This window comes from Maylandia zebra, linkage group LG4, assembly GCF_041146795.1.
Source record: "Maylandia zebra isolate NMK-2024a linkage group LG4, Mzebra_GT3a, whole genome shotgun sequence".
Classification (NCBI taxonomy): domain Eukaryota; kingdom Metazoa; phylum Chordata; class Actinopteri; order Cichliformes; family Cichlidae; genus Maylandia; species Maylandia zebra.
Window position 1 is genome coordinate 22,965,742 of NC_135170.1, and position 26,273 is coordinate 22,992,014.

At 43.5% G+C, this 26,273-nt stretch overlaps 2 protein-coding genes across 4 annotated transcripts in view; one reads left to right on the forward strand and one right to left on the reverse strand.

Annotated features, from left to right (window-relative positions):
* Positions 1 to 2,204: 2,204 nt before the first annotated feature.
* tfap4 (transcription factor AP-4 (activating enhancer binding protein 4)) lies at positions 2,205 to 16,283 on the reverse strand. 2 transcript variants are annotated; one of them, XM_076883206.1, is made up of 7 exons: positions 16,159 to 16,283; positions 9,616 to 9,781; positions 9,419 to 9,517; positions 9,132 to 9,302; positions 8,888 to 9,037; positions 5,270 to 5,437; positions 2,205 to 5,186 (listed from the first exon to the last, which is right to left on the reverse strand). In XM_076883206.1, exons 2-7 carry the CDS (start codon positions 9,688 to 9,690, stop codon positions 5,028 to 5,030), a joined length of 822 nt encoding a protein of 273 aa, XP_076739321.1. In that variant the 5' UTR covers positions 9,691 to 9,781; positions 16,159 to 16,283; the 3' UTR covers positions 2,205 to 5,027. The 2 variants fall into 2 exon arrangements, with proteins under 2 accessions (XP_076739321.1, XP_004559429.1); XM_004559372.5 differs by lacking the exon at positions 16,159 to 16,283 and adding an exon at positions 12,826 to 13,272.
* A 312-nt stretch (positions 16,284 to 16,595) lies between these two features.
* Positions 16,596 to 26,273, forward strand: part of glis2b (GLIS family zinc finger 2b) — a 31,826-nt gene continuing 22,148 nt past the window's right edge. For both annotated transcript variants that reach the window (XM_012921418.5, XM_076883205.1), the window contains exon 1: positions 16,596 to 17,196. The gene's annotated coding sequence lies outside the window, so the exon portion shown is untranslated. The remainder of the gene's footprint in view (positions 17,197 to 26,273) is intronic.

The window sequence follows — 26,273 nt, forward strand, 5'->3', positions numbered from 1 at the left end:
CTGCAAGTATTTTATATTTTGAAATATTGAAATTGAGGAAAAGAAGTAAAACTTGGAGAAAGTATGCAAAGTGATGTAGTGTAGTATCCACGAAATGGTGAGCAAAAATGTGCATTTGCAAGGAGTATAAAACAGAGTACAGAAGAGAAAACACTGAAACGGAGGAGGAGAAGCAACGACAGATGGAAACCAAAAGACATGGAAGAAGAAATGAACAAAAACGTGAATGAAGACAAAGAAATTACAGAAAGAGAAATATGAAGAGCAGTAGAAGACGGTGTAAGATACTTGATCAGAATTCAGATATGATCGCTGAGATGAAAAACCTTCAAGCATGGGATAAATTCTGCAGGAACTCTGAAGAGAAAAAGCGCGTTTCAAGTTTTTCCTAAAAGAAGTTAAGCTTGGACAAGTGTAGCCTTCTCCTCCTTCATCTTTTGTCCAACTCTTTAATTTTTACCTCTCCCTCCTCTACCCATGCTCTCGACTCCTCCTTTATTCATTCCTTATGCTTTTATTTCTTCTCACCCTAAATAAGTCATTTAAGTAACAGTTTGAAGACATTTTCTAGCTTGCAGTTGACGGTTAAATCAGAATGAGTAGAAATGCAGGTTGGCAAAGATGATGATAGGTGGCGCGGATGTTTTCCATTCTAACTGCTCTAAAACCACAAAAAACACAACTTGTCTCTAAAACCCTCGAACTGCCGTGCAGGTGTCACCTGAAAAGCAGTAAAGAAAACCCTGCCTGCATCTGAAAGGTGATCTGTTTGGACAGTTTTGTGCACATTCCACATCTCAATGTCTGAAATAACAGTATGCAAGAAATCTTAAATATGCGCTTCTTGTTCTTTTTACTGGGCTTTGACCCCGTAACCCCCCAAAGTATCCAGATAGCTTTATAACACCATGATACATGTGTGCTGGCTTTTCAGAACATTTTTAGCCCTTAAGCAGTTTTAATTTTCAGTTTTATACTCCATTAGAAAAACTGTGGAAGGTGTGTTTTGTTGTGTTAACTAATTCACAATCATAAAAATTGCATCTTTAGTCGTGATTAAAAAGTATGCAGATTGAGCACGTCGCTCTCCCTTACATAAAGTGTCTGTATTAGTGAAAAGTACCGGTACTTAGTATCGCAGATACTGACGCTGTATTTGCTTGGTAACAGATTGCACTAATTTCTCACACCAAAGCATTTATAACCTAAGCTCATTTATAAAGCTTCTCCCTTTGGACTTTTTGGTGATTAAAGGAGGCTGATGGGAGAAGCTGGGGTCCAGAAAATAGGAGCCTCTCTCTCGGAGGGCATCCCTGCACAAGTTCGTGCTGGAAACCCTCCTCTTCCTCCTGTTTTACTTTTGGCTTGGCCGAAACCAGCTTGTCAAAGCAATCTGGGAGGATGATGATGCCATCAGAGGAGTCTGAGGAAGTCTAGCTGGTGACCTGAGGCACAGGAGGAGAGTATGAGGACATTTACAGACTTTATAATATGAGAAATTATACAGCAACTTTCATATCTAAACAATAAGTGAGAAAGAGTCACCTAATCCAAGTCTTCTGTTTCTTAATATGGGTGTCAGTTAGGCTCAGTGGGTGAGCAGGGGACCACAGAAAACAGCAAAATTTATGCCCGTCACATTTTCCACAGCAGGTGGGACTGAATTGGAGACTTTGCCGGACTGATTCTGGCCCCCAGGCCTTATGTTTGACACCCCTGATCTAGGGTGTACCCATGCTCTCAACGTGTCAATGACATTTGAAATAAATACCACATTCAACTTTTGTTGTAGACGTTCCTGATTTTGGTTATTAACTAAATGACTGAGAACATCCTGATATGACACGAACAGCTGACCCCAGACACCAAAACCAGCAGTATCTCTACAAGATGTGCGAGCGTGTGAACAAGAGGCAAGAGACAGGATGACAACGGGAGATGCAGTCTACCGTCCCTGGTGTAAATTTTAACTGTTACAGAGAAGGTGGTCAGTCTTAATTTAGCCATGAGCAACTGAGCAGGGGAGGGAGGGAGGCTTGAACAGCCCATCCACCAATCAGGAACAGACACTTGTGCATCAACTCGACTGCTTGAGTAACAGCCAAACAGAACTGGAAATGAATCAAATTCAGCTGGTTATGTCACTATTTGTGTTAGAATAACTGTTACCAGAGAAACAGAAAAGACACACAGAAAGCCCAGTGTTTACAAAACAAAGTACAAACTTTATTATTCTGTCTTTACAAAGGCACGAGCCTCTTTATCCCCAAAACGTTTCTCTTTAAAAAAAAAAAAAAAAAATAGCTTCTTGTTGACCATATCCATTGATGGGTCTAACAAAAAAAATAAAAAATAAAAAAAATGGGTAGAGGAAGGAGAACAAGCGGAAAAATGAGAAGAGAGCTCAGACTTGTCAACAGATAAACAAAGACAGCATAAAAACTGCAAAAGAATGTGACAGGACAAGATGTAGGAGGACTGGACATGGAGGGAAAGGGGGGATACACAGCTGTGCGGTTTTTACTCAACTTCAAGAGCTTCAAATGAGGAGATGCTCCTTCATATAAAAAAAACAAACAAACAAAAAACAAGAAAGAAGCAAACTCCTATATAGTACAGTAAGTGCTTTGTAATCTTGACCCTATTTAGTGGAACCCCCTCAAAGCCAACCCCACTTCTCCGACCACCTGATATGTCCGCGTATGCTTCCTAACACTCGACCCAGAGCGTAAAACGTAGATGGAAATAAACAATGTCTGGGATTTAGGGGAAAGTGATCAAATGCAAACAGACGGCAAAAAATAAGGAAAGCAAGCTCCACAAACAGAAGAGCATGCAAACTTTTTCCATATCCAGGAATCCCCTTTCCTATCAAGAGAAGCACTCGCAAACAACCCATCATTTAATTCTGCTTATTGCAGTGCAGCTGACATCAATAGTTTTTTCTTTAAAGGGCAATTCCGCGATTTATCTGTGCAGCGGTTCGAAGCTCCATCTATGCACTGACGCAAGGGGTGAGGAGGGATGCGTCAAAGATGCAACTAATCTTCTGAAAAATGAACTGTTAAAGGACATTTATGGAATGCTGACGTCTCTTTGTGGCTATATATATATACATATATATATATATATATATATATATATATTTGTGTGTATATATATTTTTGCCAATCAACTGGCTTTAAGGGGCTAAAATATAATAAAATCTACTAGTAACCAGAAATCGCATTTTGAATACTCTTTCAGGACCATATGAATGCAACCTGTTTTTAAAAAAGCATAGTAAAATAAAAACAAAGTATGACTGGGAATATACAGTATTCCAACACAAACCAGCTGGATTGATCTGATAGCTCGAAACAAAAAGGGGTTCCAGCGGCTACCAAATGACGCAGGTAAGAGAAAAAATAATAATAATAAAAAAATAAAACTTCCCTCAACCCCAGGGCTGTGTTAAGGCTGGCTTCACAGTGCCTCCCTGCACCTGCTATTAGTAAGGCATGCTGCAGCCTCTCTCCGCTACATGTCTTTGTCAATCTGTCCGTCAACCAAGAGTTCCCGGCAACAGAACAAATAAAAATGTAAGCAGAAATGTGTACAAAAAAAAAAACAAAAAAACAAAAAAAACAAAACAAAAACAAAAAAACATGGTACATTTTACAGAAAACGCACTAAAGGATAAATATTCAATATAAAGAAATGCATATAGACTGGGCATTTTCCTCATATTTTAAGCATATTCTGCTTTGATACATATCCCAAAACAAACAAACAAAAAAACAAACAAGCAAACTACACTGGAAGGGGCTAAATAGAACAAGCTCTTAAGATCGAGCAAACAAGTGATTGTATTCAAGTTATATTTGCACGTGCAAGAATTTCAAGGCAAAAGCGGGTCTGCTGCAGACTACCAGAGTCCGGAGCACCGCTAAGCCTCGCTGATTCAAAACACTAAAAGAGACACATATGTGACAGTTACTCGACAGGGGCCCAAAGAGTAGCTTATTTTAAAAGCCATGTGTTTTTAAACTCAGAAAGGGAAGATGTCAGGAAATGTGAAATTTAAAAAAAGAAATTTAAAAACTTTTTTTTTGGTCAGACCACGAGTAAACAGAATAAGTCATGTGGGTCAAGATATGTGGGTTTACTGGGATCCCAGCCCAGCAAAAATGGCAACAAACAAACAACATGAGAAGAAAAATAAAATAGCGTTTTGAACCAGTAAGTGCACTCTCTTTTCGAGCTTCGCTTCATTTCCTGTGAGCACCAGTCAGCCATGAAAAACAGCTTTGAAATTCTCATCAACCTGTTGTTAGAGGACTCTTAAGAAAAACACAGCATGAAAAGGTCGACTTCACAAAAGTAAAATAACACATTCTCTCAACACAAAGCCTAAAAGGTGGAACTTTAGGACAGTCTTTTTTTTCCTCACAGTGTCTCTCCATACAGCTCAGTTGGATCGGGAACCGAGGAAGGTTTAAAGGATGTTCAGCTTAGGGGCGGGAAAAAAAATTGCTCTGGTGCGGGGGTTTTGACGCCACACCAATGGGCTCTTCATTGACTTTGTCTCCTTTTTCGACTTCAGGGGCGCACAGAGAGATAACAGTCCTGGTAGTTAATGGAAATGTTTAGTTGACATTCGAAAGTTCTAGTATCCAGTAAAACAGAGCATTTATAGTCAGTGAAGTAGTCGCTCTATTTGTCTTTCTATAGTTTAACGAAGAAAGCTTGTGTAAGTGAGTGAATGAAGGATCGGCGCTAGACATAAGCAGAGGAAAGGAAAAAAAACAGAAGAGGCTGCATGTGTGAGTGTCTAAGTGTAAACCATAAGGGCTGCCTATCACGGTACAACATGACGTGTATTGATTAAGAAAACAAAACAAGTGCTTCAATCTAACTAGCAGACTTTTCCACCGAACAACAGCGCTGTGAGTTTGTAGGCTCCTGTAGCCCTGCTCCGCTTGGGGCTTGTGTGTAGGTGTGTGCGTGCATGTGAGTGTATGGTACGTAAGACGTCAGGGATGAACTCAAGGCAGTGAACAGTCGTCCGGCCCGTCGCTGTTTGAGGCTGTGTCTGAGCCTGCCGCGTCAGAGAGGACACGTCCTGAAGTGACGATGACCGCCCTCCTCTGCTCTTCTTCCCCGGCGCCACCCTTCCCCTGGGTGCCCTCGATGTGCTGGATTGCCTGAGGGAAACACAGAGGCAACAGATGTCAGCGACAACACCCCCCTCTAGTGGTGGGATATGAGGCAGGATTTTGTGCCTTACCTGAACGATGGTATCCAGGTTCTGTCGAGATGTGGAAACTGTGTTGATAACTGATGCTGGGCCCATGGCTACCACAGTAACATGGTGGGACTGAGGAGTCTGGACAGGTGCAGGAACAATGACTGTAGCGTGGTGTGTAGGGGCTGGGGGAGTAGCAGGGGCCAACACCTGGTAGAAAGGTGCAATCACCGTTTATTATTCTCATGTCATCACTTCTGCAACCTCAGTGCACTGAAGGCACATTTTTAACCTGCACCGTTTACTATTAACATATATTAAATTTGTAAATAACGTTAGCAGTAATACAAAAATACAACCCCAACTCCAAATAAGTTAGGATCCTGTGTAAAATGCAAAGGAGAAGAGAATATATCATATCAGTTGTTTAATAAACTGAGACAATTAAGGTCATTTTGATTTTCATGGCAAAAACTACCTCAAAAAAGTTGGGACAGGAGCAATAATAAAAGTAAGTGGTTTTATAAAAAAGAAAACTTGGAGGAGCATTTTAAAATAATTAGGTTCATTTGCAGCAGGTCAGTAGTATGACTGAGTATATTAAAGAGCATGTTAGAGGGTCAGAGTCTTTGCAGAGGATCACCAATCTGCAGAAAACTGCAAAATCATCAAAAAAATGTTCCTCAATGTTAAACTGAAAAAGACTTTGAATATTTCATCATCTACAGTACAAAATATGATCAAAAAATTCTGAGATTCTGGAGAAATCTCTGTGCGCAAAGAAGACAAGCCCAAAAATCAATACTGAACACTTGTAATATTCAGGCTCCTGGGCAGCAGTGCATTAAAAACAGATGTGATTTTGTCATGGAAATCACTGCATGGGGTCAGAAACACTTCCAGAAATCACTGTCTGTGAACGGTTTACGATGCTAACCAGAAATGCATGTTGAAGCTCATTCACTCAAAAAAGAGGCACATGTGAACATAATAGTGAAAGACTGCAGTCCTCTTTCGGCCAAAGCTCAATTAAAAGTTAGAAAAACTTTGAAATTTTTTAGCTCTTCATTAGAGAAATACAAGAACCTATGCAGAGTGGGAACAGACAGTTGAACCTTTGCTAAAAAAAAAAAGCTACAAAACGACAAAGACCTTTTACCAGGCTTTACAGATCTAGGGATGGAAGAGTCTCATCAAATCATAAAAAAACATTAAGCCAATTTCTCTTGGGGAGTTTATAAAAGAGTGTTTTGTGGACTGTGCTGTGCTAGCATACCCCGAGTAAAAAAAATCTAATCTGACAGGGAAAATGTCAGCCTTCTGAAGTGGATGCAAGAAAAAGGGACTGAAATGATCCCAGAACTGAAATAGGTATCTCTGCATTGTATTATACACCAGGAGGTGTTGTGTAAGTAGGTGCTAAAAATTAACCATATCATTGTTGAAATATTTAACTTGATGTGGGCAAGAGCACCGTTTGTTAGACTTTTGGAGGGACGCGAGACTGAAAATGGTGACATAGGCTACCACACAGCTGTCAGGTGGCTCAGCTTGGGTAAGAGTGTCGCACTTGAGAGTAAAAATTTAAGAGTTTTATGTGAAGAAAGGCAAGGATAATTCAGAGCGCTCTTCAGGAGAACGGAATACAGTCTTACATTTGTTATTTATATGACTGCACTAATGAATGAACTAAATACCAAACTGCAAGACAGGGCCAATTTGCACATGAAATGTAAAGCTTCATAAAAAGGTTTCATAAGAAAGTTGCAGTTTCTTTCAAGCCGATTTGGGAACACCATTCTCACTTACATGTCAACAGTGAAAGAAGCCATACCATCAGCTGATCCCCTCAGCTGGTACTTGTCCATGTTAGGAGCCCTGCATAATGAGTTTTCAAGGTGATTTGAAGACTTCAAAACACTTGAGAGTGAAATGCACATGATTTCAGCTCCCTTCACTTGCAGTTTGAATAATGGATCCAGTGATGTTGAGCTTGAACTCATTGACCTGCAGTCTAATTCACTACTGGCAGAGCGCTTCAACTCAGTATCACTGCTGGATTTGTATTCTTCTCTTGCAGGTGAGAACTTTCCACACATAAGGAGACAAGTGACAAGTGTTTTGCAAAAGTAATGCAGATTGTTTACACTTGTTTTTTGTTGATCAAGTAGTGATGAAGTTGGCGCATAGTTCACATTTCAATCACCTAACATCTACGCTTGCCTGCAGCATTTTATAAAAACATAAAATTAATACTGAGAAGAATTAAGTTCAACTTCTTGGAGCTTGCTCATAGAGGTATGTTTGATTGTTTCTTTCGAATACTATAGAGTCTTTACCCTACAGTATAAAGTGACTTGTGGGGACTGTTGTGATTTAGTGCTTTATATAAAAACCCTAAATTGAGCTCAATTGACATTATGAAATGAAAACTATGACAAAGAAGAGATAGGACTACTGAGCAGCTAAATTCTTATATCAAACAAAAATAGGACAACATTCTTTCCCAGAAGTCTAGCCCCTGATCACCTCAGTTCCCAGATGTTTATGGACTGTTAAAAAAAGAGAAGATGCTGCATAGTGCTAAACATGACCCTATCACAATTTTTTTTGAGATGTTAACATGATAACAAGTTAAAATGCAATATTAAAATGAGTCATGCAATGCAGTCCTAGACTGTTCAGTAGTCATGATGGTAACAATACAGTAAATCACACCTGAATTAGCTTCCCCCCCCCCCGGGGTAATTCAGTGTTGCTGCAATTCTGCAAATTCATACTGATATTGACTTGAGGTTACATTACACAGCTCTGCTTATGGAGTCACAAAGTGTCATATGACTAATGTAAAGGGCGTCAATCATCTTTTACTGCAAAAGCCCAGCTGCCACAAGGAGCGGATAGGGCAGACATCAGGCGATGATTGATTTGGCATCATGTTCAGTTAGGGTAAGCCTGCAGTAACAGGACGCTGCAGCTATCAGGGCTGGAGACGGCACCGGCAGAAAGACGTGTGAGCGGCTCATTTAACACACTGTAAATCTGTCTGAGCTGCTGACAGCTCTAACTGTGGACATGGACAGGACTGTCATGTCCTTGTCCACATGTCTTTGTGAAATCTACGGTAGACTCTGAGACTAGTCTAGCTGCGTATGTGTGTGTGTGTGTGTGTGTGTGTATTTTTAGAAAACGCAACACACTTTGACATAATTGACTCAAAGTCCATAAAAAATTTACATGCTAGGGAGGGGGAAGGGGGGGAAATCTGGTGCCTGCCAGCTGATGAGTTTAGGCTAATGAGCCAAAAATAAACACTTTTTTGTGTGTCAAATTCAAGAGCTTGCTGCACATGGCCTCTGTATATGTTAAAAGGATGAACAGAGGGGGAAAGGAAACGCTGAGCTGAACAATGACGACAAAAGGTCTAAATTTTTTATCCTATCATTCCATCGACAAATCCAAAAATATTTACCTCAAAGCTAAAAATTTGTCTAAAAGGCCAGATTTTTACTCTTGATTTGATTTACTAATCCTCTGTGTCAAAAACGGTTTAAATTCATTAGGTTTTATTGAAACACTGAAACAGAGGGGATTTTTCTATATCAGTAAAAAGCATACATCTTTAAAGTATATCAGTCAGTGATATGCAGATGTTTCAACCTGTGGGCTGTGGGCTGGAGTGAGGTCCCTCTCCAGCTGTTTGTGCTGCTGCAGACGGACAAGGCTCTGCGGTTGGGCCTGCTGCTCCTGGAACTGCTGGGTGATTGCCTTCAGCTTCTCTGGGTACAACTGGGCATCCATGGACCGCATCTAAGATGCAAAAAATAGGATAATATTTCTGAAAAGTTCAAACCACAGCAGTCGGTGGAATTTCAAACTCTTGAAACTGCGTTATTGTCGTCACCTGTTCTTCTAGATTCATCCTGGCTGAACGTTCTTTCTCCAGCTGCTGTCTCAACTCGATCATCTCCCTTCTTAAGTCCTCGGTTTTCTCCTCCTCCAGGATGTCTGGTGAGCCAATCCCTTCATCTTTCTCCTCTGCACGCCTCCTCTTGGGGGAGGAACCACTTAACTCCTAGAGAGCGCAAACAGAAATGTGAGATGTGCTTTAGATGAATGCTAAGATTGATGATAGTGAAAAGACAGCTAACTCCTTTGCAAACAGTCTGCATGGGCAGCGCACTGGTTTACCTGTATGATTCGTTTGAGCTGACTGTTCTGCTGCAATAAACGTGTCTTCTCCTGCTCCAAAGTAAAAATGTACTCTGCCGTCTGTTGCAGGATGGCAGCCTGAAGAACAACATTACAGTTTGGTTATGAAAGCAAGTTCAGACCCTTCCAGCTCCAGCTAACTCATCATCTAATTTAAATCACTGTTTATGACCCACCTTGCTGAGTTTCTCTCCATCGCTGTGTGGGATGAGTGTTTTAAGTGACTGGAATCCAGCATTGATGCTCTGCATACGCCGACGCTCGTTGCTGTTGGCGATCTCTCTACGGATTCGCCTCTCTTGGTCCCGGGCTGTTTCTGGGGTCAGAGGAATGTTGGCCAGGCTAGGGGAAGAAGGGAGAGGCAGGAAAGCTATTAGGGAAAATGTACAGTTTAAGAAGACTTAAAAATAAACCAATCTGTGTTAAAACAAAAAACATTTACTAATATGGTGCTGATGGCACACTCAGTGGCCACAAGTAAACTTGTTGCTGCGAATGCTAATCAAATCTTTTTTTTTTGGTCAGCCCAGATTTCCTCAATTTGCTCTTTCTTCTCGTACTTCCGTTAGCACTTTCCGTCATTTCACTTCAAAAACATCTCAAGGTTTAGTGTGGGGAAATTATTAGTGGTCAAGTTAGTAAACTAATTGCAAGCACAGGCAAGCCTCTCCTGATGGTTTTTGTTGGAACTACTTTATACCCAAGAAATAGTTCCAATAAAAACAGTTTATGCCAAGGCACAGTTTGCTCCACTCTTCACCAATGCAGTAAACCTGCAGCTGAGTTAAGTTTACATATACCAGAACTGCATTACATAAGAAATTATCTGGACACAGGAGGAAAAGCAAAAAGCTGACAGCATTTGCTCCCTTTGACATCAACTGTTTTTTTTGTTTGTTTTGTTTTTATGTGAGCTGACTCTTTAAAGTGTGTATTTATATCACCACCAAAGAGCAGAAATGACTGGCCCGTTCCTGTGATTACACAGGTATTTACAGCGGCTTTGTCCTTTCAGCTCACTAGCAACTACATGTATCATTGCTAATAACTGAAATTGTTACAAACCTATGAAAGATCACAAGTTCTGTTTATTTGAATTGTTAGCACGTGTTAGAAGATATGTCAATGTTGCAGCAGCATATAGTTTATTATGAACATTCCAATATTTAAACTGTGAATCAGTGCATTCCACATGGTTAAATTCAGTTTGAGGGGGAATTCTAAGTGAATTTCCTCTAACATCCTCAGTATCAAACACTATCTATGGGACCCTCTCTGAAACCAAGCTCTTATCTGTACTGACTCAGCTGCCTTAGTGCAAACATTGGGAACAATTGTGCAGACGCAGATTAGAAAAGCAGTGTCTATGTGTGTATACACAGACACGCACACACACACACACGTGTAGCACTGCAGCAGCACATCCAACAAACAGATCCACTGCCAAAACATGACCAACTGAGCCTGAACTTTACAAACGCAGGCCACTTTAGAGCCTGAATTAGAGTGAGTTTAGGCTTAAATTATTACCCAAGAAACTAAACAAAGCTCAACCAACAGGCTGATTAAAACTGATCAAATTGAAATATGGTTCCACAAATATCTTCAACATCATTTTTCGATTGCCTCCATCACATCCAACCCTTAGCAACCTCTCTTGTCACTCCAACCCTCTGTATGCAATCTGCTCAACTGGGAGGTCCATCTTTCATCTCCAACGTATCCACTATTCTTCCTCTGCACATGCCCAAACCATCTCAACCTTGCCTTTCTAACTTTGTCTTCAAATTCTACGAGTTCTACAAATACATTAATAATCACAAGTTGCTTTTCCAGCAAGACTGCCAAAATGTCTCAAATATAACAACCTGGACATGAGTTTTAAAACTGTTGTGCAGATAAAATGTAACAATAAAACTATAACAGTGATCATCATTTTTTTAAAAACTGTTATATTTTACAGATCCAGGGATTTAAAAAAGCTAATTAATAACGAACTGTGTATTTTATTGCTGAATAAATGTGACTTTACAACAAGAACTGATACAAATTTTAGTCATTCTGGTTTTTATTAAGTTATATTTGAGTGATAAGGACTTTAGAGTGTGCTCACGGAGTCAAAGTTTAAAGAAAAAATGTGCCAATTTCCGCTTTATTTTAAATTGTAAAAGCATTTAAAGTTTGTCTGGGTAAAGTTCCGGCTTTCCTTGCGGTGCACCAATTCCCCGCAGAAAAGCGGACTACATTTCCCAGACTGCCCATGTCACTACCAGCAGCAGGAGCAACAGTCGCAGATCCCTCCGCCTCCTTCTTCAAACAGGGCTGCGGACGTATCGACGGGCCTTCCGCGACATACACACACCCCCTTATTAATAACGCCACTTTTAATTTTCCTGCCTCCCCGCGAAAAGCCAAATGTCTCCTTTTACCGAACAAATCCAACGGGAAACGTATTTTAACGTCCCCCAAACACACTTCCTCCGTCCTCACAGTGCCCGACACCACCTTCGCGCTCCGAGCAGACTTTCGTGTCCTCCGCCATTACAACAATGCGGCAGGCAGCATGGCAGAGGTGCGGGATGAAACGACGCAGTGGAGGCGGCTCGATAGCGTCAACGGGAAGCGCAGAAACGCCATTTAAACCACCGCCGCCTAAAACAGGGGCGAATAAGACAACAGCAGTGCTTTTTTAACGTTTGGAGTGAATGAAAACAGGGCGCCATAAACAGGAAACAAACGCCAGACCCTCTCACCCCCTCTCTCATCCACTCCCCCCACCTCCATCACTTTTTTGCACAAGCCACAAGCATGGCCGCACTACCCACAATAAACTTCGGCTCCCTGCGAGCGAAATCGTCAACCCCCACGAATGTGCGAGGCGAAAATAGACCCCTTCACACACCGCGACGCCCGCTAGCTCAACTTTCCCTTTCTCGTGTAAATTTAAGTACACATAGGCCACGGGTGAGGGATTATTTAAGCACAAATAGGTCGGGGATGCGCTGAGCGAGTAGCAGCGTGGTGTGCACGGAACCACGTGGTTTATGTTTGTTAGCCACAAAATACATCGATTTCGCAGTCAAAGATGCAAAATAAAAGCACGCAGAGGAACCGTGGACACAGCGGGAGCCCCCCGCGTGCTCGGTCGCCCCTTGATCTCGCCGTTTGATGTTAATTAATGCCCGCAGCTCCGCGTGAGAGGGTCGTGTACACAATAACACATCAGACCAAGCGTGTTGCCCAAAACCGACATCGCTAAGTGCGCGGTGCTCTCAGCAGATGACTTGATGGTGATAATAGTGATGATGACGGTGATAATAATAATAATAACAATAAAAATAATAACAGGCACAGCATGTCGGGTGAAACGCGCGTGGCATACACACCTACAAAGACCACCAATCACTTCTTTCTCCGTTTTCCTGAAATGTTGCAAGGAGGGCACCTTCTGAGTTGGTACCATGAAATACTCCATGCTCGCCTCTCGCCAGTTTGGTGCCCCCCCTCCCCACCACCAGCAGTTTTTTAAGGGGAAAAAAAGAAAAGCAGCAAACAGTCTCCGTGGTATAAAAAGGGAAAAATGATGACGTTAGTGGGTAAAAATCCCCCGTGATCCGATGCGGGTTAAATCCACAGAGGAGATATGAATGCCTCGTCCGTGTAATGTAGTACTTTGAGGCTGCTGAGAGTTGTAATGTTACTCGACTTCCAGCTGATGGGGTTCCCTCGTTGTGTGTGGCGCTCTACCTCTCTCTCTCTTTCTCCCTCCCCTTTGCTTTCTCCCTCTGCATGACCGTGTGTGTGTCTGTGTGTGTGTGCGCAGCTGATCGGATGGCTTTCAAGGCGGGAAACAGCTGGTAGGAGTCACACACTGCACTACCAAAAGCCTCCTTCCGCAGAGAGAGAGAGAGAGGGGGGGGGGGGGGGAGGACTGCGCGTAAACAAAGGACTATTTAGCGCAGAAATACACCGACACATGTGGAGAGCCGCGGAGGGAGCTTGAAATGTTTAAACCTGGGGGGGGCATTTACAGCTGATCTGTGATCAGATCTGCCGTCACAGAGCTGGGCTGAATCATTAATGGTTTCCCGTCACATGGCTTGAATCGGTTTAAATATACTTTATGTAGAGAGGGGCTATGATTTCAACATAAATAGGCTTAAAAAAAACAAAACAACAACAACATTATTTTAAATTCTTATTTTATAACCCAAATGTCAGTGTACCGTGACAGCTCGGGCTCATGAGCAAATAAAGAGCGGGACTACTACAGGGGTGGACAATCCAACAGCTGCGATAAGGGAACAAGAGGGATCAGCTGACGAGCTGGCAACGCTGCACAGCAACAGCGCACCGGGGAGGGCTTTTAGGGACACACACACACACACACACACACACACTGAATGTTAATGTTGTTCACCATTTTGGGTGTGACAGACCCACAGTGGAAGCACGGGAGGCTAAATTACAGTAACCTGATCTAATCTGTTAAACAGAGGCTATATGGCGCATGCATGGAGTGAAGTCACAGGACGGGAGCAGTGGATTTGATCCGGAATTTTGAGCCGCCGCAGCAGCAGCAGCTTTATATCTTTTCACGATGGCGCATTTTTAGTAATTACCCACAGGTGCGGCTGCACGCTGTCGGGCGTTTACAGGAGAATAGAGGAATACATCTGTGGGAGATCAGTGCTGGAAACCGTGGCAGTGATTTTTAAAGCAGCCCTCTTCTGGACAAGTGCGTCTTAGCACCGTTTCACCAAATTACAAATGCTTCCAAGAAACAAACCCCCTCTTTACCTTTCATTCATAAAGCCTACATTGTTCATCTTTGAATATTGAATCATCATCATCATTGAATCATCTTTATATTATCTGGAATATTCATTTGTTCATGAATCCCGAATCAGATCGTAATGCCTCCAGATATAGCAGACGATTTAAACTCCACAGACATTATTATTTAGGCCCCCGCTTATTACTTTCCAATAACATGAAGATAGGCTAGATGGAGTTTTAATGTTTTACAACACTGATGGTACAAATACTCCATTCAGTCCCATTATTTATTTATTTATTATTCATTTTATTTATTTTTAATAGAAGTGTTAGATTACTGTTTTTATTTTTTACTTTCTCGCAGTAAATGTAAGGCTCCGGAGGCTATTTCACCTTCCACCCGGTAACTTTACGCCCCCTGGTGGTTGTAAAAGGAAAACCCAGGGCGAGTCACTGCCATATTGCACACCTCACACATTAGATGGCACAAGATGGGCCGGACAGAAACCTATCAGGAAAAAAAGTTAGAAAAAAAAGTTGCATTGATTATGACAGAGACTTCTGTTTGAGTTGGTATCTGTGCTGCTAGTTATTTTACAAACGTGAATTCCTTTAAAAGTTAGAACATATATAAAAGCCTATAAGACCAGAAAACAGTGGTGTACACACTGATACATATACAGCAAAATATTTGCACCTTGGAAATGACACATTACCTCTTAGATCCCTTTTATCTACATTGGTTATTTAGTAATGTTGTTATGTACCACTTTTTTTACATTTACTGTACAAATTATTGTATGATATTAATTTTTTCTTTGCATCTGACTTATACATTTATAATGACAATAAAAGGCTTTTAATCCTAATATATTACAGTAACTTACAGCTCGGCATTGGCCACATCACTCCAGGTTACCCTTTATTTACATTCCAAACACACACACTATCACTGTGGTGCCACTGGCTTTGTCTGTAACGTGCTGATACCACAAAATACAAGACAAGCAATCACTTCTCTTTTTTTGACATTTAAATTTTAAAATCTAACACGCTGACATTTTGTTTCCCAAATTCAACCGTGTAATTGTAGTCTTACCATTACTGTGAGAAACAAATGGGTTATGTGAAACCTCAAAGAGGAGTAAATGGCCCAGGGAACTGTTCCAGAAGGTGAAATTGCTCAGTTGGTGACATTTTCACACTGTTTATGTGCTCAAATCATAATATTGGTGTGTAATTTCCATCCAAATGACAAAAACAAGAGGGGGTTGTTTTTGTTTTGTTTTCTTCTTTCTTTTGTCCCGAAGAATGCACTAAATTATATGAGGATTCAGCCAAATATGACAAACTAGGCAATGTAGTGAATTTCTACTGTAGATGCAGCAACTGAAAAGTTTGTAAATAAATAAACAAATAAAGGTTTAAAATATGTTTGATGTGTTTTTCTTACAACTTATGGCGACAGTGTACCAACAACAAAAAAGGGAGAGGGGGCAGCAAATCCTGTTCTGTTTACTGATTCATTGATTATCAAAATATGAAATTAAAAAAATAAACACTTTAAGGTAAAAATGGTGCTCACAGCTAAGCTTTTAAAAAGGATAATCTGTCTGTTAATTACCTCACAGACTGCATTTGCTATAACCAGCTTTGTCTAATTACCGCTACAGTAATGCATCCTTATAATTACTGACATTTCTAACGACAGTGCAGTGTACGAGCCAAGTACGGGATGTTTTGGCTCGTGTGGTGAAAATGTGCGTTTGTCTTGCAGAAGGATCGCCTGCTCTTCTCGAGACTGAACTTTTAAATTACGTAACGGCGTTTTCCGTCTTTTCGGAGCAGCCTGTCGGGGCTGAGTTAGTGGCTAATACGAGCAAAGAGACAAAACTGAAGAAGAAGAGAACATTTTAAACTGTAAACAAGAGAGGTGTCACCCTGCGCGATGGCCTGTTGTTGGCGGGGAGCAGGGGCGGAGAGATGACCGTGAGGACACGGAGAGAGAGGGTTAGTTTGGAGAGGAGCCTGGGACTGCCTATGGTGGATGGGCGGAGCAGTAAGCATGCGCTGAGCTGGCAGACTCTGGGCTGGTCCTGACGGGCTGGCTGGGCTCCGGGCGGCTGTCTGTGCGCGTCAGACGGTCGTGGGGGAGACTTCCATCAGCACTCAGCGTCTCCCCGAGTGCGGAGAGGGAGGAGAGAGAAAAAAATCAGGCAGAAGGCACACGGGGATCACTGCGCGAAAAGAAACCAAAAACAGCCCTACCTCTGCATCTGGAAAATCACCGAAGAAGCTAGAGACGATCCTCTCCCTCTACCCCACATCCCGTCGCCAACCCGCCCTATCTATCCTATCCACCACCACCACTTGGTGCCCTCCCACCCCTTCACCCCCGCCCCCTCTTTGGAGAAGCAAGACCACCCATAGGAACCCCTGTACTTGACCAGCGTTGCCATTAAGCGATGCGCTTTGAATTTAGGAAGAAATCACCTATGCGCTTTTGATGCACAGCACAAGCAAGTGGTCTTCGTTGTTTTTTCCTCAGCGGGAACAGTTCAGGCTAAGGATCTCTGGGTGTTTGCACTTTTTTGACGGGTTTCCAGTGTCGGGATAACATGCAAAATATCACCCCACGACCACAGACAAGGCTGTCATCCTCGTAGACAAGCCTTTATTTAAACGAGCAGCTGTCACACACGCTGCGTTTTAAGGCTTATGTTTGCTTTTCAATGCTTAGAAATAATCCTGACAATGGTCTGCAAACGGACCGCCTCTCCAGACACCTAGTTCTATTTTCCCAAGACATGACAGCTGTTTATTTCGTTTTTAACGTAGAAAAAGCAACAAACTGACGAGGGGTCTTCTTGACACAGACGCCGTTAGAGCCACGGGACTTTGCGTGCGAAGTTTGCACAGCAGAGATCGGGACCAAGCCGGAGATATCTCGACCACATCCACGGCATTCTCGCTTCAAGGTAAGCCAAAGGCAACCCTATCTGAGACGTCAGTTCTGTGTGTTGTGCCCACTTGTCTTGCGTGGTCACGCTGGTGTGAGTGCGCTCCTGCTTTGTGAGGAAAATTTGCGCGAGTTCAAACAGGGCAGTGACCTATTTTCGGGGACTCTCTCCAGCGGTGCGCCGAAAATCCTGCAGCCAGGACTCCCCGCTCTGTCACAGCCAACAGGCCGGTGGAGGCGAGCGTGCCATCGCCGGGTTTTGTGCCATTCACCCACAAACCGCGTCACCGACCTTTTCCGCGTGTCTGCATCCGTTCTTAATCCAGCATCCCCCTCCACAGACCCCGAGAGAGACATTTTTAGAGCAGTGTCACAAATCTCGCCCTATATAGAGGCATGCATCACCGCTCAGCCAGCTGTTGTGCAAGACAGAGCCTCCCTGATAGAAGCTCTCTGATGTTTGCCACCGCATCTGATAGAGAGTTCAACGTCTCCATGCTTGTGAGTGATACGTAAACCGGTGATGTTTGTTATTGGTAAATAACGAAGATGAGAAAATACTTCTTCTTTTTTTTAAACTTATTTTCTCACTTAAACTTTTCATCTTGCTGCAACTGGGTATAAAATGTGCTGTGATTAAATGGAATATTTTGCCCATAACTATGATCTTAAGACCTCTTTTAGGTCTTTTTATATGCCTGCCATTGTGTCATTTTTTTCCATCCAGTTCTGAGTTAGATGCGACCAAGCATGTAGCAAAGGGGGCAAGGATGAGCCCTGGCAGAGAAACCTAGATAAAGCTCTATTTTCCTCCAATTAAGCAATTCCACTGTTCCTAAGCCTAATTGTGTGCACACTGGGACTGGGCCTGGGATGGACCTTCTCCCCATTGGCTGCCTCCCCTGGTCCCATTGTTCCAGAAGATGCCAGGAGAGAGAGAGAGCCGAGCTCTGCCCTGCCAAGGCAGACCTAACAAGGCCTACGCTGGAGGGTAATAAGGCCTGATCATTAAAACGCATTAGGCCACAAGCAGAACGAGGCACACTCAGGGGCTGGGATAAGAGCTGGATGACTGTATATTTCCAAGGTGACTGTGAGGTGTTCTGTGAACAATATAGTGTGTTGGTGCATGAGAAAAACCGTCACACAGGCAGCATGTGGAGAGAGGAGGTCTGGCCACAGGCCCACTGGACCTCTCTCAAAGAATGTGGGGAAGGAGCGAAAGAGGCCGTAGAGGCTTTCTGCACAGGGAGAGACTCCTTTTGCTCCCTCCCTGAGGCCCCCACTATGTAATCCATAAACCTTCTCAGAACTGTGAGCACAGGTGCTCCTCACATCCACAGCCCACTGGCTGCATTGTTTATCCAGTCAGCTGATGATCAGTTCAGCCGCAGGTCAACCATAACATCCATCCGAGAGAAAGACTGTGGTCAGACGGAAAGGCATTTATCACCATCGCTATTCAGGCAACGACTCTCTCCCACAACATTTAGTCATTGCAGAGAAAAGTCTCTCATCTCCACCATAAAGCCAGATGTCCACAGAGCTCCAGCTGTGCATCTTTGTGGTGGCATTCCACGCTCACAGGATGTGTGTGTGTAATTTTCTTGCTGTATATTTCCTTTTCCTTCCCTTAATTCATACTTGGCCATATGTAGGGAACTGGACTGCTGCTGGGAGCAACAACTTGCACCGAGTGCTAGCCAGAGTTATAGGTCTGACAGCCTTTGGCTGCTGTAGTTGGTTCCTCAGAGGATATGTACTATTAAGGCTGTCCACCGTGCCAGTCTCTAAAATCAGATCATGGGTGTGGTATTCACCCCCTCCTCAATTTTCCATGTGTCTTGAGATTGCACCGCAACCGTGACATCATTCAGTTTTGGTCCAAACTGTGAGGGAACGGCAGCTGTTTTATGGTGGAAAAGGTGGAACTCAAAGGCGTACTCCTGCGTCAGCATTACCACGAGGTTTGTGGTAGAGAGATGGTGGGAACCCAGGGTGCACTTGTGCTTAATACCTTAAACGAGGCCCAATACAAATGGACACCATAGATTTGATTGTTACATTGTGCTTTTTGCATTGCCGCCAAAGAAATCCTCATCTAAAGTCTAAAAGGTGGCAGAAGCAAGTTGGTTTTTTTTCACAGTTTCATGTAAAACCACAACAATATGTTTGCTACTTAAGAGGGGAAAAAACACTGTGCGGAGGGCAAGGATTGCTACCAGTAAGTGGGTGGGATGTAAGTTGCACAAACCTGCTTGGTAAAGCCAAGTTGAGTGTTCGAATTAATATCACAGTGGGGCTCCGTAGCTGCTAGGGATTACAGGCGAGCTGAAAGGCAACTCAGCAGCAGGGGAGGGAGGATTACAGTGGTCAGTGAATGAGGCAGCATGCAGTGAAAACAAGGCACCTGATACACACTTGCGTTTATCTTCCCAGGGATAAGAGCTGCAGCACTTGAGATTTCCCATGGCAGAGCCTGTCCTTTCTGGGGTTTGCATTTGTAGAGAGTTAACGCTAATCAGATGAACAGCCTCGTGCTTCATGCATTAGGGAAATGTCACGTCTCGAACGCGTTTGGCGGGGTCGTGCATTCAAGCTCGTTACCAGTGATCGAGGAGATGCAAGTGTTGTGCCAGAAGAAATGTCTTTGTACTGAAGCTAGGCGGAGAAGAGAGGATGGTCAGTTTTTGGATACATTTCTAAGAAAGCTGTGCCTATTTGAAGATAAGTCGCAATGAATGAGTTGCCTGTTTTCATTAATTAATTAAATTATTGCCAAAACGCTAAGGCAATGTAATCATTCAATTGCTTACCACTAACTGTACATAAAGGGTGGATAAAACCACTTTGGCATCATCCACTGGTTAGTAAAGTCCTCTCTTGTAGCGTCAAGCTGAACATTGTATGTAAATCTCAATACCTGAATGTAGATAAACTTGTATATAATAGTAAATCACTTCCAGACGAATCAAATCTTTTATTCTTAATCATTGCCACGTGCTTGCTGAATGACACAGACATATTTTGGAGCGCTGCAGACTGATGTGTCTGTATGGGTCACACTCTTGGACCCATGCATTAAGAATAGACAAAGTGCATACAGTGACTTGACTCATTCCAGTTTGAAAACTGAAAAAGACCAGTGCATACCGCTTTGCTCCCAGGCTGGCTGGGGCTCACGCACCGTGCATTTTTCTCCAGTTAAACTGTAACCACTAATCACCTCACGGCCTCACTGCTTCCTCCTCGAGCAGACCATTCCTGTGTCCCCAGGGTGGGTTAAACTACCCCTCAGCCCCCTGCCCCGAGGGGATATATGGTCTACCCTTTTCTTAAATCACCTGTGTGGGACATCCTAAATGAGTGCTCGGGTTTGGCTTTTTCTGTGAGGATCGGTGAAGTTTAGGGTCAGTTCCTCTGCTGCAAGTGTGCAGTCCTGCATTTCCAAAATAAACACAGACAACTCAGTGCTTCACTCCAACCACCCCGCCCTACCTCTTCCCATTCTCTTTAAAGCGCCTTCTGCACTCCCTGCTCAGTATTTCTATCATGAGAGAATTTCAGCTCGCAAAGCCTTGCAGACAATATGCAGACCATGTCTGGGGCAGGGCACTGCTGATGAGGAAAGATAGAGAAAGAGAGCTAAGACATGGGAGATTTTAGAGGAAGACGCTCTCTTTTTTTCCCTTTTATTCTCCTTTCCTTTTTACTTTTTGTACTTTTGGTCCATTTCCAGCTTCATTGTTACTGTTTAACTTGCAAATGAAAGTAAAAGTAGATCTAGTTTGACCCTTTAAGGGATCAGAAAGCTGAGTTAAGGGATCTGCCAGTTGTACAGTAATATACCCAAAGTATTGTGGTTGAAGTGGAGCCGCAGCTGGTTTATGTTATTATTACTTGCTCGGTCAACACCCTGGATTCTGTCGTATGTGCAGTCCAGTTTGACTTTGTGTGTTTGCTTGTTTGAGGAGAAAAGAAAGGGAGGAGCTCTGCCCGTGAGTATGGCTGAGGAGTATCGGACTGGGAAGGGAGGAATTGTGAGGGTTTCTTTTTTTTTCTTTTTAAGAGAAGGGGGTGAGGGAGAGAGATGGGTGAGGCATTTCTAAGATTCACATAAGGCTCTCAAGTCTGGGCCTGGGCCTGGCTCTCTGTCTGGGCATATCCAATCCTGTCAGCTAGCTTCCAGACTTTGCCCCCTTCACCCCCCTCCCTCCTACCACCCTCTTCCCCTCCATCCCTAATTCCCTGAGACGCCATTTCCTCCTCGCGTTCAACTCGGCTTCTATTCCCTTCTCTTCCTCCGTCCTTCCCTTACGTTTTTTGTCTCCCACTTTCCATGAGCTCCCAGCTTCGTGTACATTACATAAGACATTCTCCATCTTATACATGCAGTAAAAGAGAGAGAGTTAGAGGGGGGGGGAAAGTTTGGCCTCTTAGTGTTTGTACCTTCTCTGTGGTGTTGTGGAGATGTTGCCAGCACTAATTTAATTCATATGTACCGTGGTTGTTTTCCCTTTTTTTCCCTCTTACCAGGGAGCCTTATGTAATTTGGGAATGTTTTAAGTTTGAGGCTGCTTTTTGAGACTAATTCTGACCTCAGACGCTTCTGTGAAACAGCCTCACTGTTTTTATTTGCTCGCTAAAAGTGAATTGGCTTCAGTGGCCATCTTAACTATTGATGGTCGCCATCTGAAAGCCGCGTACTCGCTCTTTGTTTGCTCGTGTCTTTAATAATCGGTGCTGTCAGTCATAGTTGACTTTGCCATTCCTTATCTGATTCTAAAGTGTTGGCATTGATTCAGATGCAAGAGCATGGCTATTTTCTTGACCTTCAGCTCTAACTGAGACTCTTTCTCAGGCTGCCGATGTGCGGTTTGTTCCACAACACATTTATTTGGTTCTTCGCCGTTCGATCTCTCGTTTCGCCAAAACGAGAGGAGGAATCGGCACCAGATCTTTCTGACGCTCAGCTCCAACTGATTGCACGACTTGGACGCGTCAACAAATTTAAATCGAGAGTTTAGTGCTGTTCCATTTTACAGCATTATGCTCAACCCTGTCTGTCGCCATCTCAGTCACCCTCCATCTGTCCCTTTGCATCTGTCTCTCTGCTCTCTTTTTCCCTGCTTCCCACTCTTGGATGGAGCTTCAAAAAAAAAAAAAAGGGAAAAAAAGATGAAAGCTGCAGGGTGGAGCCTGTCACCAGTTGAGCTAGAACACAGAAATACAGAGAAAAAAGGAGAGGGGTGGGAGACAAAGGTAGAAAAAGAGAGAGGGAGAGAAAAGACTGTCATATTGACCTTGTCATATTGCCAGCCATGGTGGGAGGAGACATGGGGCGGCGGGTTACTCAGAGAAAACAGGCGCTCCATGTGAGGAGGGAGAACACAGGGCTGCCATTAAGTTGGCAGAGCCTCACAAGGAAAAGACAACACAAGCTTTGTGCCTACATGTATACGTGCGATCACTGGAGAGGGACGAAGAAGGGCTAAAATGGAGGTATAGCAGACAGTCTGGGAGTTGGGGGTACACTGAGATTTAAAGAAGCAGGAGCTCCACAACAGTGCTGCTGCTGTCCATAACATGAAAACATGCATCACGTCACTTAGTCTACTAATTGCTCTCTGCTGTTGTGCATTTCTCCCTCTTCCTGTTTTCCTTCCTTTTCATTATGCTTTGGCTTGGAAAGCAAAGCCCCTCTTCTGTCCCTCCTCTTTGTACATGAACACATTCGTGCACACGTATAGACCCACATGCTAACAAAGCCGCACCAGTGGAGACACTCCCAGAGCACATCTGGGCCCGTGCCCCGCCTTCTTTGTTATTGCCATTCAGTACAGTTGGTGCACAGGTGTCGCCCAGCCCCGCTTGAGAGAAAGCGACAGGGGTGAAGGAGTTTAAAAGTTAAAGGTGCAGCAGACGTAAGCCTGCAAAATAAAGAGAGCGCCCACCGACTCCGTGCCTCGCCTCGAGCCTACAGGAGGCCGCGTTGCATAAAGTTGTTGTTGGAATCATATTACCGAGGCTATTGAATAAGAAGACCTACTTCCCAGGGATTTCTCTATTGAGTTGCAAGCAAATGAAAGTGGCTGGAGTCAGTGTGTAAAAAGAAAGGGGTTTGTTTCTCATGCGTGTGGTGCTATAATATTCCCATCCAGGAAATGACTGTGAGACAGACGAACCCCTCCCAAAAGCTGGAGCGGTACCACAGCGCTCTGAACTGGTCTGAACTCCACAGCACACAGCTAAGCATGCAGCTCACTCGTGCATGGGTTCGTACCCAAGAGCCGGACAGTCGGTATGTCTGTGTGTGCCCGCACTGTGTGGATGCATACTATAATTCGCACCCCAATCCTTGATGAATCAATAGACCACAGGGACAGATCCACCGGTGCTAAAAGTAATTCAGTTCTTCTTAATGTGCCTCAGTTTCTATAAGTATCAACCCTAATAAAATGCCCTCTGACTGTTTTGAACTTTGTAGAGGAGAAAGGGAAAGAGGGGGTTCTCTGACTTTCCCATGCTTTCTTACTCAGATGCTTTATTCTGGGATGTTACCAGTGAGAAAATAACTTGTCCCGTTGAGAGTTCAGCTGAAGACGTTTTATGCACTCTGAGATGTTTTGAAAAGAGTTTAAAGCTCTCATCGTAATTTAAGTATATACTTTCATACATCCTCAAATTTTAGTGTACACACCTGTTGGCTTTGAGCTGAAGTCATTTCTCTTTAGGCTTAAATCCTGAGCTGGGTTTTAGGGAGTGGTCAACAATAGCTTGTGTGTGTGTGTGTGTGTGTTGCTGAGACAACCTGCTAATTTAAAGATTTAGGCAGGTGCCAGTGCTTTGCATTCCTATCCTGACCTTGCGCTCATTTCTGCTGCCTTTAGGGGAGGTCTGCCTCGGCACAGTTGGTAAAGCAGATGTGGGTCCACGCGCTCGTGAAATCATTTTTTTTTTAAATTCATAACATAAGTTTAAATCTTTTTAGTTACTTTAAAGTGCTATACGATTCAGACTTTTAGTGGAAAGAATTTCACTCCACGTCTGTTGTATATACATAGTATTAACATATTTCATCTGCACTGCCCCACCAAGGAAATGAAGAGGAAAGGAGGTTTACTTTGAGAGAAATGCAGACTTCCAAATCAAACAATGAAATTCGCTCCTTCGCTTAAATGTCATATCGCACGTCTGGCTGTTAGAATAATGCTAATGTTTGTGTGAGTCAGCTGGAATGACAGCATCTAGTGTGGGAGTAGCAAAGAACCGTCACTTCCGAAATACAGACCCTTTTCAGTAAATCCCAGCAAAACAGCCGCAGCTGGTTAGTAGGCTGATGTGAGGATGGGTGTGGGGGTGGAGAGTCCCGATGTTTGATAAATTAAATTATTTCAGAAGTTCCTTCAGTAGATGTAATTTAGTGTGCTCGAAAGAGGATACACAGCTGAACGCACGCAAGCAAAAAATCACCCAAACTTTTGCTTTGGGAAACATAAATGCTCACTTTTATCATAGCTGTTTTGTTTTTTTCCTTCTTCTATCACCCAGAGCTCACACAGTGTCGGGCTGTTTTAACTTCCTCTCTCATTGGCTTCATTCCTTCCTTTCTTTCGTCTCCCCACCTCCCTTCTTTCCTCCGCCGTTGCTTTCCTACTGAGTGTGGTGTGGTGACGCCCCTGCTTGGCTGGTGCTCCAACTCCAGACCCTGTGATTGCGCGCAGGAGTCAGAGGATTGCATCACTGCCTGTGGGGAGCGGCCACAGGAATGGACTGAAGGGGGGGCAGCAGGGAAAAGAGAGATAAAGAGTCGTGAGAGAAGTCAACAAATGAGAGGGAAAAGAAGGGGAGAGAGCGATGACAGACGCTGAGTATATAGATGTAAAAAGTGAAGAGCAAGTCAAGAGGGAATGGAGATGAGGCATGTTTTGTTTATGTGGAAGTATGTGAGAGCAAAGAGGAGATGAGGAGTGAGGGCTGGAGGGAATGCAGTCGGTAGGCTGCAGAGGGGAGACGGGCCCAGCAGAGTTACTGTGGAGGTCAAAGTAAGCCTGGGTGGGGATGCCAGTCAGATATTCAGATCTTCTCTTCTCTTCTCTTCTCTTCTCACGGATGGCAGTAGAGCTGAGTTCACTGGTTGCTATTGCCCCACTGGTGCATCACCAGATGCCAAATGTTGTGAAATGCCCTGCGTTATTGTAAGATTACTCACCACTCTTCAAAGCCTGCGGTACCGCTGTGTGAAGTGCCTTAAGCATTAGCGTCGGATGGGTTCACCGCTTAAACATTCATCAAACAGCCAGAGTAGATGTCCTCGTTTGGGGGGGGGGGGGGGGGGGGTAGCTTGTTAGCACTGATTGCTGTCCTGATGCTACGATATACATTTAAACTGTTAATTAAAACCTTATGTGGCCCATCTGATTGTGAATGGGGAATAGGTGGGAGAAAAACAATCCAGTGACTCAAAACACATGCTGCTACACGTGGGCTCACAGTCACGTACAGTTCATGTCATACAACAGCTCATGTCATACAACAGCTCATAAACTATAGCCGGGTAGGAAGGTTCCTAGCCTCGCGCCAATATGTAGCAGTTGTCTCCTGCTTTACCTGCCTCTTCCTTTATTTTTTCCATCTTACTACATAAAAAAAACCATACATAATATTGTGAGACACTGATACAAGAGTAACTGGCAAATTAAAGCAGTTCTATATACTTTTTTAACATACCTCTATTCTCTTTCCTTCTATTCACCCACTCTCATCACTCCTCACCTAACCAAGACTGCCACAATCCCTGGTTTAGCGGGCCATAAGGCTTACAGACACATTGTGAAATCTCAGTCAAATGGCTTTTTATAGATCATTCGAGGCCTAATCTCACTATATGGCAGACTAAGTGGAATTGCTGCTTTGTTGTCAGGTCTGGTCTGAGTGCTGTTACTGCTCCATACGCAGCCTGGTGGAGTGTGTTGATTCAAATTAAACATACACAGCACATCAACCCATAGCTTCTAGTAACAGATAACTGATGTCAGGGGGCAAGACCTTACACTTTCACTGTAAAAATAAATAAATAAATAGATGAAATGAAAT